At 42.9% G+C, this 17,391-nt stretch overlaps 3 protein-coding genes across 3 annotated transcripts; 1 reads left to right on the top strand and 2 right to left on the bottom strand.

Moving 5' to 3' along the window:
* Nucleotides 1-9,558: 9,558 nt before the first annotated feature.
* Nucleotides 9,559-12,395, bottom strand: LOC129616614 (U4/U6 small nuclear ribonucleoprotein Prp4-like). Its single transcript, XM_055532244.1, has 7 exons — nucleotides 12,126-12,395; nucleotides 11,798-12,061; nucleotides 11,616-11,739; nucleotides 11,216-11,548; nucleotides 10,920-11,055; nucleotides 10,053-10,291; nucleotides 9,559-9,695 (listed from the first exon to the last, which is right to left on the bottom strand). Exons 1-7 carry the CDS (start codon nucleotides 12,393-12,395, stop codon nucleotides 9,559-9,561), a joined length of 1,503 nt encoding a protein of 500 aa, XP_055388219.1.
* Nucleotides 12,396-14,250: 1,855 nt separating this feature from the next.
* Nucleotides 14,251-16,189, bottom strand: LOC129616613 (uncharacterized). Its single transcript, XM_055532243.1, has 8 exons — nucleotides 16,001-16,189; nucleotides 15,655-15,836; nucleotides 15,460-15,583; nucleotides 15,241-15,410; nucleotides 14,895-15,193; nucleotides 14,605-14,824; nucleotides 14,433-14,562; nucleotides 14,251-14,367 (listed from the first exon to the last, which is right to left on the bottom strand). The coding sequence occupies exons 1-8, from the start codon at nucleotides 16,187-16,189 to the stop codon at nucleotides 14,251-14,253; spliced, it is 1,431 nt and encodes a 476-aa protein (XP_055388218.1).
* An 86-nt stretch (nucleotides 16,190-16,275) lies between these two features.
* LOC129616615 (bifunctional glucose-6-phosphate 1-dehydrogenase/6-phosphogluconolactonase-like) lies at nucleotides 16,276-17,075 on the top strand (the record flags this gene model as incomplete). Its single annotated transcript, XM_055532245.1, has 2 exons — nucleotides 16,276-16,465; nucleotides 16,535-17,075. Coding segments are annotated over exons 1-2 (731 nt in total), but the record flags the coding sequence as incomplete, so codon positions are not given.
* Nucleotides 17,076-17,391: the final 316 nt, after the last annotated feature.

The raw sequence follows: 17,391 nt of genomic DNA, 5'->3' as shown, positions 1-17,391 counted from the left end.
CCACTCACTACTAGCAACACCACTCACTATTAGCAACACCACTCACTACTAGCAACACCACTCACTACTAGCAACACCACTCACTACTAGCAACACCACTCACTACTAGCAACACCACTCACTACTAGCAACACCACTCACTATTAGCAACACCACTCACTACTAGCAACACCACTCACTATTAGCAACACCACTCACTATTAGCAACACCACTCACTACTAGCAGCACCACTCACTACTAGCAGCACCACTCACTACTAGCAGCACCACTCACTACTAGAAACACCACTCACTACTAGCTACACCACCAACAACTACCAACACCAACTTTATGAATTCTACGAACATGATCGAGCTGATAGGTGGTTGTTAGTTAAACGGAAACGTACAATCCAGCCATACGGTTTGATATCGCCCCAAAATGAAAAGGGTCACAAAATCCTTGTTGCTTCCTTTCGTAACACAGTTCGTATTTCCTCGTGCATCAGCGCTATGATGTGAGTATTTCTTACAAGATGACAAAATATAATCATTTTTGATTAAATGGAAGGAGAATGCAATTTTCCATTCGGCTTCAGAATCTTTGTTTTCTCTCGGAGAGTCCATTAGGATTTCTACGCCAGTTAAGGCCACGATTGATGACTCATTTGTTCCACTAACAAAAATCAGTTTAAATGTGAAAACGTTTGAGGGGACTCTCCATAACGGAGTTGATCATGAAATGTGCAACCAGAAAGCATGATGTCCCAATGTTATACAGACACCTCTTTTCTCCTAGTTTTATGTCGTATGCTTTGGTCATGGTAAAGTAGTGCACTTCTCAAAGCTTCTTAGCGGCGAACCAATCAGCTAGGACTACAATGGTGAGACTTTTCAAGATTGTGTTTTTGCCGGCAGGTGACAAACATCTGTTGTGCTTTTCAGCGCTCTCCGCACAAGGCCACGAGGATACTTTCCGCTATTCCCGTAGGGATACATAGTGTGTCCCAAATCAGTGTCCCGAATCGTCATTTGTCTAATTATTCTTTATCAGATCGTTTTTCTTCTCTTCATATTCATCGGCGCACTCATCGGCTTTGAAGGTGACGGAGACCTTTTCGTTGCTTCATTCTTTCATCCTTCTAGGCTGCGCAATCGCGTGGGGACTGGCTTATAAACGTCAACAGGTTCGTGGTTCCCTTTTGCCGCCTCATCTTTGCCTTTCCATTTCTAAGATTTCTCTTGCTGTCGTTTTGGGACTTTCTGGATTTGTTCTCTGGTTTCTCGCATTTTGGTCGTATATCTGCTGTCTAGTGATTGGTAAGCCAAAGCGATCCGGAAATTCTTGCAGCTGGATAAGCGATTGAAAATTTACCGCGTGGGATCCCATCCTTTCAGACCCTGGAACCATTCCCATTGATTGGGACGGTGAGTGGACGGACTGTATGTCAAACCTGCAGATCTCGTCTCAGACACAATCAAGAAACTTGAGATCCCCGCCACGCCAAAGCAAACTCAATGGGCTCCGAATCAGTCTCAATGGTGTGACTATTGCAGTAGATACCGTCCTGAGAGAACGCACCATTGTCAGGTAGACAGATCCGATAGATGTTTGATAACTGTTGGTTGTAGACGTGTGATCGCTGCATCCTTCGAATGGATCATCATTGTGGATGCATGGGGTAAGAAATAAAGATATATTCCATCAACTGAAAGATGTCATCAGAACATGCATCGGCTTGAATAACTTGAAGTTTTTCATTCTGCTCAACTTCTGGAGTTTCATCACCGCAGTACTTTTTGGTGGGTTGAACTTCTTTCATCGATTCCACACCCTCGTGACATTTTGTATTTCTCTGAATTTGTAGGTGGAGTCTCTTTTTGGATACTTGGACCAACATTTCGCACCGGATTTAACACCCCAAATCTAGAAAATCCTGCGAATTTCGACACTCCACAAGAACGAGATGTCAGTCTTCACATTCTTAACTTCTCTCATACTCATGTGCCAGCCGGTTGATGCTGCAATAAACGCTTTCGGGCTATTCTGTGAGTTCTTTGTGAACCGACAACATTCACATCTTAGATTTTCAGGGAGTATTGGAGATTTGTTCTCTGCCGTGACTTGTTTTGTTGTAAGCCTTTGTTACTGATGAGTCCGAAATGAATACTGGCCCCAATGAATACCATCCCATCAGCTTTTCGTGATCGTGTTGATGCAAAGCAGCTTGAATATTACGGCAATAGAGCAAAATTATACTGGAAAGGTAGAAGTCCCAAATACTCACCTGTCACTTATCGATGCGTCTGTTCACTTGTATCAGAATCCATATGATCTCGGAGCTTCTCGGAATTTATATCAAGTAAGAAAACCATCGAAATCAATTTGATCTTGCGCGCAGATTTTGGGACCGTCAAAATGGATTTGGTTTCTTCCTCTGAAGAGTCGGTTTCCTTCAGAAAATTTCGGTATGACTATAACGTTGATTCAAATCCAATAACTTCGGGCCATTCAAACTCTATTCAAACTATTTTTCTACGTTCAGGCCTGGTGTATCCCGTTGGTAGACTCAATAATGCTGAAATAAAGGAGCCGAGAACCTTTATCGATGAAAATACAGTGTTGATTGAATAGGGCTCGATTTAAGAAAACTACACTCATGACTCACACATGACTACACGAATCTCTTCGGCTGGTGATTACTGGCAACTCATTGAACCTTGTTTGTTCTCTCGTTGCCCGTTGTGATGCTCGCGTCTTGTGCCACTTTTCTGATTCCACAGTGTTGTAAGTCGCTGGAGCTCAAATGCCTCCGAAATTAGAGAAAGCAACGAAAGGAGACGCTTTGAGACGTCAACGGAAGTTCTCAGTCGTTGAGGCGCATGAGTGGTTAGTCGGTTCTGAGATTTGGATTCCCTCCCGTGATGAAGAGCTCTTGTTTGAAAAAGGTATGGAGATGGTTGACACGAGCTCGCATCCGATTTTCCTTATTTCCTCAAGCAACTGTAAAATCAGTCACTGGAGTGAATGTCGACGTTTCTGTAAACGATGAAGTGAAGACAGTTTCCTTAACCGAATGTCGAAATTTTAATGTGGGAGTTGACCCACTCAATGTTCAAGATTTAGCGAAATTGAGTCACATCAACGACGCTGCTGTGATCGATTTTCTGAAAACACGATACGTCAACAATCAAATATATGTGAGCGTTTGATATAACAATTAAATAGATATGAGCATACGACACTTGATATAACAATCAAATATCTGTGACACGATAAGGAGTTCTTCTAACAAAGCTTCGATAAACGTCATTTTCTTTTGCAGACATATGCAACACATCTTCTGGTTGCAATCAATCCATTTTGCACCATCCCAGGGCTGTATGAACCTGCGACACTTCGACGATATCAACAATCCACAGAATCAACGGGAGGATATCCATCCGATCTACCGCCACACACATACGCTGTCGCCCAGAAGGCTTTGTCACTTTACGAGGACAAGAAGAAAAATCAATCCTGTATTGTGAGCGGTAAGCAACACGACATCAGTGTTACATCTCAATCATTTTCTGGTCTCAATCATTTCATAATTAGGAGAATCTGGTTCCGGGAAGACGGAAACCGCCCGACAATTGATGCAATTTTTCGCGTTTAATGAAACGAGAGGGACCTCTGGATCTTCAGTCCAAGGTGCGTGAGTTTGCGAGAAAGACATGACAGTCGCTTTCATAGAAATTATCTTGGGATCGAATCCACTTCTCGAATCGTTTGGAAATGCGAAGTAGGCTGGCAAGCAAGTGAGGATGATAAAAACATTCAATTGCAGAACACTACGGAATAACAATTCCTCCCGGTTTGGACGTTTCGTAAAATTAGGGATCCTACACGGAGGCGGAATCACCTCTGGCGAAATATCGCAATACATGTTAGAATTATCACGCATTGATCAACAGCAACAAGGAGAAAGGAATTATCACATTTTCTATCAACTCTGCTCCCATCTCCCTCCTGAGTTGAGCAGGAAATGTAAATTGAGGGAACCTAGCACGTACACCTTCCTGAAGAAAGTAAGTTTTAGGTTAGAATGATGAAGGGGAATTGGTTGAGTGGCAAGGATGTGGGATCCTACCTCAGAGTGGGACATACGTGGTGGATACAGTCGATGACGCTCGCGAGTCGAAAGATGTTGGGAACGTGTTAAAGTACGAGCGAATAGCTAGAGAAAGAGGGAGTGAAGTTTTGTCAATAACCTGCTCACTTAGGAATGTTCTCGAGCCGGACGAAATCGAAGGACTTTACAAGGCTCTTTCTGCCATTTTGCTTTGCGGTAACCTTGAATTTCTGAATACGAAAAAACGCGGAACGGATGAGTGAGATGCCAGGCCAGATTTTCTATGTTATCCAATTGACTCCACGTTCTTTCAATCAGCCTGTAGTTCCCCTTGCGTTTCCCTTCAGGGCAGCGGAGATAACGAGCCTTTCAGAGATTGTTGATGTGTCGGAATTATTTGGTATCCAAAAAGACAAACTCGATCTTGTATTGACAGTCAAGTCAACTGAAATTCGTGGTCAAATTGTTGAGTCTGCCCTCACTGCCACCAGCGCTGCGAGCGTTTCTCACACTCTCGCAAAGGAGGTCTATTCAGCAGTAAGAGACACATTCGAACGTTTCAGCAACCAATTGAATTTTGCAGATTTTTGATTGGCTAGTTCGAAGCATTAATGCAAAAATTGTTGGTCCCGCAGGCGGTCTGAACGATAGATGGATTGGGGTGAGCGAATAATGTCTGCATCCCACTTCTCTGGGGGGTTGGCCGCACTCGTCATGCCGGAACGATGATTGTCATCACTCTTGATGAGTTGATCAATTTATCATTTGTCTCAGATTCTCGATATTTATGGATTCGAATATTTCGAAATGAATTCGATCGAGCAATTCTTGATCAACTACGCGAATGAGAAACTTCAACAGTTTTTCGTTCAAAGCGTTTTTCGTAACGAAATAGAACAATATGAGGCTGAAGGAATCGACCATTCAGCGATTATCTTCGAAGACAACGCGGCAGTCATATCTGTTAGTCGATATTGATGACATATGCATAATCTCATATTCTCCATATTGATGACACATATGCAAATTCTGACGATATCTAAGTTCAGAGTATGTGATGCAGATGCTAGAAGACCGCCGGCAAAGCGTCCTAGCGCTTCTTGAAGAGCAATGTTTGCTAGGAACTGGTGAGTAAACAGCGAGTAGACGCTCAGAGTGAAGAGATAAGCGCAGGGATCCTTACCATCCCCCAGATTTTCCTTCATTCTCCGCGTAGGATCGAGTGAAAAATTTACTGAAGCCTGCCATCGTGCATTTGAGAAGAATTCTCTTTACGTCAAGCCGAAACTCGATCCCCGTTCATCCTTTGGAGTCAATCACACAGCAGCACCTGTGACATACACGACACTTGAATTCGTACCAAAGAACAAACTCAAGTGAGAATTGGGACTAGTGAGAATTGGGACAATTGGGACATAAATTTTGGCCAATTGACTTTTCATTGATGCAGGATGCCGAATGAATTAGTTTCGCTTTTGAAAACTTCAACAAATCCGGCGGTGCGCGCTGCATTTAAGACTGTTGAGTTGGCAGATACGCAATCCATGAAAGGAAAGTTCGTTGGATCAAAATTTACTTCATCAATGGATAAATTATTAACTCTTTTAAAATCATCGAATGCACATTTCATCCGGTAGGCGATTAATTTCTATCGAATCCCAGAGCGGCCGCCTTACAGATGTATCAAACCAAACCAACTTAAAGAGCCGCGGAATTATTCAAACCTTCTAGTTTTGGGACAGCTCCACTGTCTTTCGATTCTCGAAGCAGTTCATCTCGTGCACAAAGGTGAGGTGTTGTTATGTGCGAGTACAAGAGTGAAAAAAACTGATTTGGGACTCAGGATTTGCCTACCGAGCAACTTACGAAGATTTCGTGAAAGATAATCAAGTGCTTATCAATCTAGTCGCAAGAGATGCGGTGAGTCGAGAACCACAGGGAAATACAATGTTCATTGGTTGGATGGTTACCAGTGGGGCGTAGCAGAAGAAGCGTTGCGGAGAATATTTTTGGGGATAGAGAATCGATATGTGAAATACAACATCTATCAATTCAGTGAATATGATTACAGACGGGTGAACCCAAAGAAGTCGTCGGAACTGTTCTCTCAAGATTAAAAATTCCAGAAGTTCAATGGAAGGTGCGAAAGTCCTTCAGGTGATTGTTTATTGTTTATAACAGGGCGGGGAAAACGAGAATATTTATTCGTAAGGAAGGGTGTCTTGTACTAGAGAATTATTTAAATAAGTTGATGGGGACGATAAAGCCATTAATTTCGAAGATTCAAAGGGCGTACCAATGCTACATGCTGAGAAGGTGGGTGATGGGATTGTCCCATCTTGGGATACTATGATTCTTTTGCTTCGTAGACGTTTCAACGACCGCATGCATAATCTCATACGGATGCAATCACTCTTGCGTTGTTATTCCGTGGCGATTGCGGAATCAAAGAAAACCGCGCTCCTCGATTTGGTTTTAGGAAGTATTTACTTCCTCAAATTTGTCGGGTAGGAAATCCAGCGACTTTGGGACTGTGCGATATACGAATTGCAGTCTCCGTCAGAGACGAGAAGAAGCGGCTGTCGTTATTCAAAAGCACACTCGGCGGTACTTGGTGCAAAAAAAGTTTGGACGGGAAATTCGTGCAATAAGAAAAGCGCGCTTCGATAGATCTCTCACCGCAGTGAGTCGTTGCAGATTAGAGCGAGCTTTGACATGACTGTTGGGATCTTCAGTGGGCGAGACAATTCCGCGTATCAAAAGGTTTCAAAAGAGCTCTTGATCGTGCTAGAAGGCGAAGGGCGGCTGTTAGAATCCAGGCAGCTTGGCGGGGCTTTAAGAGCCGCAAATTTGTCAGAAAACTCAGAATGTGGAAGAATCTCAACAAAGCAGCAGCGTGCATTCAATCTGCATTTCGAGGTTAGCAACGTTCTGTCCTTCTGGTCATTAAGTTTCTGGTCATTTAAGTTTCTGGTCATTTAAGTTTCTGGTCATTTCTGCGTTCAGCGTATTTAGCTAGAAAAGTTCTCCGGATGAAAAAATGGCTTGTACCCTTCGCGACAACAATCCAACGCTTCTGGCGAGGATATAAAGTCAGATGTGGTTCTCAGATGGAAAAACTTTCTAAAATGTGGGTACAAATATTTGCAGCATGTTTGTTTCAAATTGGGACTTGCAAAATTCCGTCAATTTTTTTAGATTGGCCAAACTTCGAAGAATCCAAAAAATCAAATCCTCTTTGCTTCGAATCGCATCAGTTGCGCGCAACTTTTTAGTACAACAAAGAGTCGAACGAATTTATCAAGTCGCTTTTACTCTTCAAGCATCCGCACTTGCACAGATTTTGCGAGGTAGGTGGGCCTGCGTGTAGTGGATACTCTGTCACTCAGGGCAAATGGAACGAATTCGATGGGCCACTTTAACAATTCAATCCTGGTGGAGGGGAGACAGGATTCGAAGAATTATACGTGAAGAAAAGATGAAAATGTTAATGACATGTAACTTGGTGGGTCACACAAATTGGGACATTGTTGATTTTATCGATTTCAGCATAAAGTGGGAAAACAAAACATTCAAGAATGCAACACAGCAATGCGATTACGACAAGATGCACTGCGTTTTGAGAAGGTGAGAAAACGGAGATGTCGCAATTGAGTCGTCTTTGAGTCGGAGATGTTGTCGCAATTGAGTCGTCTTTGAGTCGGAGATATATGTCGCAATTGAGTCGTCTTTGGTGGAGGTGAATTTCAGTCCAATTGATCAGGAAAATAGGAACTGGAATGCGTCGACATCGCATCTTCAAATCGTACAGGTGACAGTTGGAGTCGAAACGTCGACTATTTACCCTACTGGTAATGAGGGGGGACACAGAGGATCGAACTAGGGATCTTCTGCGCGTTGTGATGTCCCTAACGAGTATCTCCTTGCTTGCAGGTTGGAGCACTGCATTCACGAAGCTAAAAGACTTCAACCCAAATGCGAGTATTTTGACAATATCCTGCGGTGCGTTCCATACGGTCTTCTTGACGAACACAGGCTTCGTTTACGCATATGGTCTGAATGACAAGTAAGAAATTGACTCTCAATGACGAAGATATTTCAATCTTGTAGAGCACAACTGGGAATAGCAAGACCTGTTGACGGTCTGCCAGTCCCAAATGTTCCCTTAGTATTCCCAATGAAGTCCCAAATCAAACAAATCGCCTGTGGTGCTGATCACACTTTAGCGTTGACGCATGACGGACATGTATTTTCGTGGGGATCAAACGAGAGGTCTGCGACATTACGAAATGATAAATCACAATATCATCAATATCATCAAGTCGATACTAGAATCATGAATCGTCATTAAAGTTGATTGCACAACTGCAGCCTCCACGGATATACATGTTTCAATTAATTCATTTTTTTTGGCAGAGGGCAGTGCGGAACGAAACCCCTTGCGAAAGCAATCGACAAGCCGACTCTTGTTACGTTTGAACGAAAGAAAAGCGGTCGGATAAAATATCTCAGGTAGATGACTTTTCTAAAATTCTCTTAAAAATTCTCTTATGGTTCATGAAGATCTCTCAATATTCCAAAATACACTTATAGAATGTTCTCTATGTTTTGTCCCAATTCAGTGCTGGATCGTTTCATAGTGCCGCAGTCTCATCGAAGGGTGTATTTCTATGGGGACGTGGAGATCATTTGTGTCTTCGTGGGATTCACCAAGACATTCCCATCGTAAGTTTCGAAATACAACAATGATAGGAATACAAGGGTCATTGGAATAAATATAAGAATCAATATATGAATCATTGTGTCTCATTGTCAGCCTGCAATGATAACGGATCGAGATATTCGAAAGACTATTGGAGACGTCTGCCGGGTTGAATGCGGTTTGGGAGTCACATTTTTACTGAATGATTTTGGTGATGTTTTCGTTCTTGGCAATTCTTCTTCTCCGTGTCTTGGATTGGGACCGGGAGTTAATCAATTTTTCGTCCCTACTCAAATTCCCGCATTACAGAAAATCGTTGACATTCGTGCAGGCGTTCACTTCGCTATCGGTGTTGATGTGGATGGAACTGTCTTTCAATGGGGAACAGTATTAGAGTGGGATCCTTGCATAAAACAAGCAACGTATGCCATTTGGTTGATCAGTTATATTCATATTGGTTGATCATTTATATTCCATCATCATCATGATGCCCCAATCGATTCATTCTCATAGGAAAGTTATTTTGAGTGATCCGATGAAAATTGATTCCAAATTGATTGATAATGAGAAAGTTCAAGAATGTGGAGTCGGATGGTGGGAGGCTGTTGTTCGAACTGATTCGAATCGTTTGCTTGGATGGAATATTTTTCGATATTGGTGAGTTGATTTCGATGATGATTGAATACACTGTGAATTCTTTCAGTGGCAATAAGAAACTTGTACCTCACGTCTACGGATTTGATCTCACCGTGGGAACTGAAGTCACGTAGGTCGCCATCTCGAGTGATGTGGAATAATTGGGTCTCTTAGACGTGTTGAGGTCGTTAGTTGTCCGGCGCTTACAGCTGTTTTATGTGAGACGGAACCAAAACCACGAAAGCGAGCCGAATGAAATTTGACTTGAAGGAAATGGAATTGCAAGAAAGTCGTTCGAGGTAATGGAGTTTATCTTTTCAATAGAATGCGCAAACAAAAAGATAAATGGGAAGACTCTTATTTCAAGTACAAGAGAACGTAGTTGATAAACCAGATGATGATTCGAATTGAAGCTGCGCGAGACGCAGCAAGGAATTGGAGAAGCTAAAGATCGCTCGAATCGTAGCACCAGAGTTTTAGGGTTCGATCAAAGGAGACAGAACCGATCCAAACGCCATCTGTTAAGATGATGATTAGTAAATTGGAACACACGATTAACATGCATGACGAGGTGTCATGTATAACAATATAACACACAAGATAGTCATTGTGGCACTCACCGCTACTGATGTCGGCTCCCATTACTCTCGATTCATGTCCCAAAAGTGTCCGTGTACAGCTGAGATCGACCGCATTCCAAACCTTCAACGTACAATCATAACTTGACGTAAGTAGAAATCTTCCATTGACTGGCTGATGAGGAGAGAAAAGTAGCGAGATGGAATGAATGCTAATGATGCTCACTTCATAAACAACTTCCGAAATCAATTTATCATGAGCTAAAAGTGTATCTACACATCTGGAGGAAAGTGAGAATGAGAAAACAAGAATACATACAACAGAATCAAAGAGATCGCAGTATGATCACATAGCACAATGAGAGAGCTACTTACCGTTCTTTTCTGAGATCCCAAAGCTTAACGGTATTATCTTCACTACATGTTGCAATTTGATTTGGCACTACAAGACAATGATGAACAGAAGCAGCATTAATGTTACATACTTCGAGGGTTAAGAGAAAGACCTAATACTTGCTTTACATGTCCCTGCAGAGAAAAGGAAAAGATATCTGTCAAAAGATATCTGTCATTCAAAAGATATCTGTCATTCAAAAGATATCTGTCATTCAAAAGATATCTGTCATTCAAAAGATATCTGTCATTCAAAAGATATCTGTCATTCAAAAGATATCTGATCCGAATTGTCCCAATGATTCTATTTCTGTGTCGCCAAATATCCATTTCTATCAATCTGTATCAATTTCCCACATGAAACGGCATCACAGTCCTTCCCGTTCGAAGGTCCCAAACTCTAACAATTCCTCCAAGGTCGCCCGTGACCGCTAGGGATCCATCTGGATGAAATTTCAACGCGTAAACTCCGCTGAAGAGAATCGAGTGACAAATCAAGCGCATTGCTGCACTTACGACGAATGTCCTTCTTGAAGCAATAACTCTGTTTGAGTTGCAATGTCCCAAAATCTCCATGTTTCATCATGAGATGTGGATCCTAAATATCTGCCAGAAGGATGAAATTCGACTCGATTAACTCTTTCTTCATGTCCTGCAAGAATTAAAAGGATGAGCAAAAGAGAGAGCCGTAAGAATCATTGGAATATAACAATCATTGAAATATAACAATCATTCAAATATAACAATCATTGAAATATAACAACTATTGAAAAATAACAATCATTGACATATAAGAGTCATAATTCCACTACCTTCCATTGTCCCTATTGGTTGATTCGGTTGATTCAAATTCCAGAGTAGGATCCTTAAATCCGAACTTCCAGTCGCTGCATGACATGGTGTTTCTGTTGTCATCGCAACATCAATATTCGACGAATTTTCCAAACCATCATTCTCCGAGCCATCATCATCTTTCATTGAATGATTTTCATTACTTCGTTCACTACTCTCTGATCTTCCCAAATCAGTCGCTCTAAACTCTGGATTCCATGCAACACTATTGACACGTTCGGTGTGACCAGTGAGCGTCGTATGCAAATTACAATTCGGCATTCCCCAGATTTTCACTCCCGGACTCCAACTGGCTGGAATAACGACGCCACAAGAACATCTTCATCTATGGGTTATATGTCTACTATCTCTGTATCTCACCTGTTGCAAAAAATTGATGATCGGGAGAAAATCTTCCTGACGCTAATGGACGATCTGCTCCAACTTGACTTGCAGTAACTTTCAATCGCGCTTGAACCCGTTTATTATGTTCATTGATCCTCGCCTGAAAAGAGAACATGATAGAAGACCGTTGGATCTCATGCTGAAGATAATTCGCTCACTTCCGCTTCAAATGGATCTTCAGTGTCGTAGCGTTGTCGATCTGCTTTCAGTCTCTTTACCGCGCGGGGCAGCGAAAATCGAGCGATCCATTTTCTGGCAGCGACAAGCGCATCTGATCCTTCAGTGAAAAACAGCCGCGCTTGCTGCTCGATATCAGGCTTAGCGGCAACATCCAGCATGACAACTTCGGGGAGGGCCGGACCGGTTGTTTTATAAGCGCGACGTGCAATTAACAGCCTTAATCGCTCGCGACGTTCATAAGCCTGATGAAGACAAACACCGACAACATGATGAAGGATCGTACGAATTCCGCGGATCAATACTCACGCCTTCACCAAACAGACAAATGGGTTCGTCAAATTCACGCAGCTTCATTTTGACGTCATGATCAGAAGTTGGAGCTGGTGCCACTTTTGCAGCTTGCTGGAGTTCAAACATCTGCACTGTGGCTTGATGCTCCCGAGCTGAAGAAGACATTTCAACCTTTCCCCATTTCTGCTGCGGTGGACCAGCCGGAGTGAACTGCCCAGTTCTTGCCACATCGAATGAACTGATTGCTCCATAGTGAATGTGACTCTTGGACGAGTCTCTCGTCATTTAGGGCACCAGGTTCAACAACGTAGGGAACCAGCTAACAAAAGGAGAGCGTTTCTCGACAAGTTGGAAAAAGTTCTGAAGCTACACAGAAAAAAAATTCGGCCTTAATCTATTTTCTGGTCGGGGCGCAGAGATGTGTCATTCAGACCTATAGTGTGGAGCTCAAGACACCATCTCAAACATCCATGAATAAGCAACCCCAAGACCCAACTAGAATGGACTAAATGGCCGTATAACATTGGGAGAGCGAATGCCACAATGAAAAGTATCCAATCTTTACTAAAGCGAAACTCAACCGAAGAACGGCTGAGAATAATATCGGTCGAAGTGGCCCCGCTATGCGTTGCAACTCCCTCGGCGATTGGAGAAATATTCGTCATTAAGTCCTTGACAAGATTGGACTGATCTCCCTGGTGCGATTTGATATTGTTGTCAGGATTGGAGGAATTGAGGGCATTGTAGAAACGTTGAAGCTGTTGATTTTCAACAGCCCAAGTGGACCAACAATTGCAAATTAAGAGGCAACTTCTCGCCCAGATGCTGTTGCTTTCTTGATTGCGACCTGAATTTGAATTGCTCGACGGTTTTTGAAGCAATTTAAGGGATGATGTGAAATGTTGAAGCAGTGCCCGAGTGAGCGCGTAGGCGAAGATGACCTCTATTGCGAAATGGAGACGTTGGGGATGCTCCCAGAGGAATTTCAAACCAAATCCTCCCCCCAAGTGAATCAATCCAACCGCGATTGTGACGGTTGGATGCAAAGCTTTGACGTAGTTTTGAAGGTAGAAAAGGATAAAGAGATATCCGTATGAAATGTACATGATCAAGCACAAGGCAGCATTTGTTCGTTGAGCTCCAACAACAGAAGGATATTTGAGTGTCGCATGTGAAACATACATTCCTGCAGGGATGAAGAACACTGTTTCTGAAGTGTGCTACAAAACATCTCACCCCCGAACATTTGAATAATCTGGCTGAGTGTAATGTAAGGCCGAACGGCTCGTAAAATTGGATTGCGTGGAGTAATTACAGCAAACGCGTAATATGAGTACATCCACGAATGAATGACCAATTCAAGAAGCTGAGAATGTGACCATTTGTCACATTAACTGACTGAAAAGAAAAAAATACTGCTTGCGTCGGATTGAAAGGGAAGCTTGCCTGTGCGTGCCAGCAATACAAGGCTGTTGTGAGATGGTGATAGACATGCAGAAATATTAAAGGCTTCTTCTTGAGAACCAGAAGAAAAGTATCTCCGAATTCGAACAATTTGGAGAGCGCAAAAAGTCCCATAACAATACGGACGTTGGCGTGGTTCTGACCAAAGGGAATGTAAGGTGGCCTGTAAGCTGCGCTTACTTCTTCATCCGGGAGGCTCACGGTTAAAAGTACAGATGGCTTCGAAAGGAACGTCAGGGCGCCCGCCAGAGACAAAAGTGAGAGGGCCATGTTCCACAAAAATGAAAAAGTCCGGAGTCGAAATGCTCTTGCGCCTTCCATTAACCGTGACAGCACGAATATGGCGGGCAGATAGCAGGCTATCACTGCCCAAATAAAGTATTTGTGCTCCACGAAGAATTGTGAAGCGCCTCCTGGCTCCCCTAATTTCCACAAAAGCATAGAGAGTTGCTGGAACATTATCGAAATTCTGTTGAGCTTTTTCTTTGGTTCAATTAATTTAAATTTTTCTTGGAGTGTCTCTGAGACGAAGTCCTTTAACGAGCCATTTTAGGTTGGTCGTCCCGCAGTGGCGAGTCCAAGAGCAGGTCTGCTGTTTAGATGTGGACATGCAGAAATCAGATTAGTGTTCACCCCAAAAGCGCTGTGTGGCATTTTTGTTTTACAATTTCGAGATTCAAAGCTCTGTTGTTCGAGCCCAGATTGTATGGTGCGGTCCATCAGTGCGATCGATGCGTTTATACGTGTGCGCTCCAAAATAGTCCCGTTGAGCTTGAACGAGATTCAGAGGCAGCTGCAAAAATAGAAAAAACGGAAAATAAAGTTAATCCAAAAATAGAACCAGCTTTTGAAACTTACGTGATCTGATGAAGCGGCATCAAAATAGGAAAGACTCGCTGAGAGTGCGGCAACAGGGATCCCTTGCTGCTGCGCCATGCTAACGACGCGTCGCCAACCTGCTTCTCTTTCCTTGATTTCTTCAGCGAAACTAAAACGATAGCATAAGAGCATCAAGGTCTCGCATTCATACCTTTCGTCCAGCAGCAGCGATTGAAGTTCTTTGTTTTTGGTGAATGCTGATCGAATCCGATCGAGAAATTTCGCTCTAATGATACAACCGCCTTTCCATCCACGAGCAATTTCAGCGAGATTGAGATTCCATTTTTGCTCATCAGAAGCGACGCGAAGGAGAATCATTCCTTGCGCATAGGAGCAAATCTTCGAACAATACAGCGCGTCCTGCACGTCCTCTGATAAACAAGAATTCGTAAATGCATTTTATAGAGCAAACACTTGGGTCATCCATCGTACATGACTCACTGATTAGACGCTCTTTATCTTGAGTCGCCAACGGTCGTTTAGGGAAGACCCGAGAAGCGTCAACTCGAAGTTTCTTGAATACTGAGATATATCGCATGTCCAACGCAGATTGGATTGTCGGAATTGGGACTCCACGTCGCGCGGCTTCTTGAACTGTCCACATTCCTGTTCCTTTCGATCCCGCGACATCCAGAATTTTATCAATAAGACGATGATGATTATCATATTCATCCACTTGGGTGAAAATATCAGCTGTTATCTCAATCAAGAAAGATTGAAGTTCCCCTTGATTCCATCGCCTGAACAATTTGAGCAGATGAATTCATTTATTGAAAAATCGCTCAACTTGAAAACCTCGTTGAGATCGTCGTTCGTCAATCCTCCAAGACGCTTCAACAAATCATAAGCTTCTGCTATTAATTCCATATCGCCATACTCAATTCCATTATGAACCATTTTAACGTAATTTCCAGATCCACCAGGGCCAATATACGAAACACATGGACCCTCCTCAACCTGTCCAGAATAGAGAAATCAGATCTAAAACAATCCATCTATCTCAAACCTGTGCTGCGATTTTCTCAACAATTGGCTTCAACGCTTCATAAGCATCAGGAGAACCGCCAGGCATCAAAGCGGGTCCATAACGAGCTCCATCTTCACCACCACTCACTCCCATTCCCAAATATCTGCATCGTGAAACATTAGAATGTCCCAAAGGAGAATGTCCCAAAGAAGATTCCAAAACCAATGAACGCACTTGAACCCTAATGCCTCCATCTTCGTTGTTCGCGCTTCCGTGCTTTCAAACCACTCGTTTCCTCCATCAATGACCATATCGCCTTTTGCAAGAAGAGGAACAACGTCATCCAGAATTTTATCGACAGCAGGACCCGCTTTAACAAGAAGAATAATTTTTCGAGGTTTCGCAATTGAATCGATCTGAATGCGCGAAATACCATCAAGAAAGATTAAAAAATTAGAAAGATTTAGAAATTGGAAAGATTATTAGAAAGATTTAGAAATTGGAAACAGAAGCCTGATGAACTATACATCATAGACATAGAAAGTCCTAATCGATATGTTCTCAGAATAGACAGACTTACAAACGATGGAAGGTCTTTGTGTCCTTCAACTGGTAAGTTGCCTTCGTTCTTTGCCCTAGTGAGAGTGTCGTCCACCTTCGACGCTGTTCGGTTATACACAGAAATCTTGAATCCATGTTGTGCGATATTCAATGCGAGGTTTTGGCCCATAACGGCCAATCCAATGAGTCCAATTTCACAAGACGGCATATTTGTCTATGTGGCTTAATGGGTTTGCTTGTTGTTAAAAGAGTGGACCTGCAGGAGGCTGTTCACATGTGGCATGGCTTACACAAATGACTTCCCTAGCACCGAAAACACCAGCAAGTGGATACTACACTCAATCCCAGCGGCCTCATCCTGCTCGATATCTGGGAGCGTACACGGAATTGGCGTTCGTGCTTGAGAGTGTTCAGTTCATATGGAAGACCATTGTAGGAGCACAACGACAGTCCCCATACTCTAAGGTTCTTATTGGCCTCTCTGGTGTGTTTATCAGAGTTAATTACTAGCGATTTTGTATTCGAGTCATATACAATATCATTCTGTTGTCAGGAGGTTCCACTCCAAAGAAGGTATTGAAGACGCTTGCTTCATTATGTTCGAATGAAACTGGAGAATTTTGTATTCGTCGGCCTTCCAGCCAACGAATCGATCCAGAGCCAGAATGCGCAACACATGAATGCGCCAAAATTGACTGGTCTCGGGTGGCTGTCTTCCTTGTTGATGAAAGATTTGTTCCTCCAACTCACAATGATTCGAATCAAAAAATGATTCGTGAAACTCTTCTCTCTCATGGTATGCATGATGACAAGTATATCATTGGGACTTCTAGACTTCTGTTTTTATCAGCCGGAATCCCAATTCTGGAAGAGAACATCGTCTTCCCAGATACGACAAAACCGATCGATGAGTGCGTCTCCGATTATGAATCAAGACTACGAAGAACTCTTGCATCGACTGGCCGTCCACGCTTGGTGGTCTTAGGGATGGGAGATGATGGCCACATCGCAAGCTGGTTCCCTCCGTTATCATCTGAGGAGTACGCAACAGCACATTCGCCTCATCATCTGGTGCATCACAACGAGCAAGATCGGTATGACAAATAGTAACGATAGGAGTCTTCATTGGATTGGGACTTGATTGTTGATTGATTTGGGACTTGATTGCTGATCGATTGTGGATGGAATTCTTCATCGAATTCTATTCCCTTAGGTTTGCCGTGCACGATCGAATCACGGTCTCGATGGAATTTATTTGCGCCAGTCATGAAAAACTTTTCTTGCTTTCTGGGGAATCTAAAGTTGAGAAATGGAAAAATTTGATGCTTCTAGACGCTCCCAATCACTTTGAAGAGGAGCCCGTTCTTCAGGTGAACTTCATCGTGTTGTACGTGTGTTCACTCGATTGTT

This window comes from Condylostylus longicornis, unplaced genomic scaffold (genome assembly GCF_029603195.1).
Source record: "Condylostylus longicornis isolate FDR11 unplaced genomic scaffold, ASM2960319v2 ptg000251l, whole genome shotgun sequence".
NCBI classification, from domain to species: Eukaryota; Metazoa; Arthropoda; class Insecta; order Diptera; family Dolichopodidae; genus Condylostylus; species Condylostylus longicornis.
The sequence above is the reverse complement of the archived record's forward strand: the minus strand, read 5'-3'. Positions and strand labels throughout refer to the sequence as shown.

What these genes read in the sequence shown, in the direction of transcription:
- LOC129616613 (XM_055532243.1), bottom strand. Translation starts at nt 16,189, where the DNA reads ATGCCGTCTTGTGAAATTGGACTCATTGGATTGGCCGTTATGGGCCAA. An exon ending in TCGCTGCTGCTGGACGAAAG is followed by an intron (nt 14,563 to 14,604) that starts GTATGAATGCGA and finishes CTATCGTTTTAG; the next exon opens with TTTCGCTGAAGAAATCAAGG. An exon ending in ATGCCGCTTCATCAGATCAC is followed by an intron (nt 14,368 to 14,432) that starts GTAAGTTTCAAA and finishes CTATTTTTGCAG; the next exon opens with CTGCCTCTGAATCTCGTTCA.
- LOC129616614 (XM_055532244.1), bottom strand. Translation starts at nt 12,395, where the DNA reads ATGACGAGAGACTCGTCCAAGAGTCACATTCACTATGGAGCAATCAGT. An exon ending in AAGATCCATTTGAAGCGGAA is followed by an intron (nt 11,740 to 11,797) that starts GTGAGCGAATTA and finishes TTCTCTTTTCAG; the next exon opens with GCGAGGATCAATGAACATAA. An exon ending in GGGAGCCGACATCAGTAGCG is followed by an intron (nt 9,696 to 10,052) that starts GTGAGTGCCACA and finishes ATTTCCTTCAAG; the next exon opens with TCAAATTTCATTCGGCTCGC.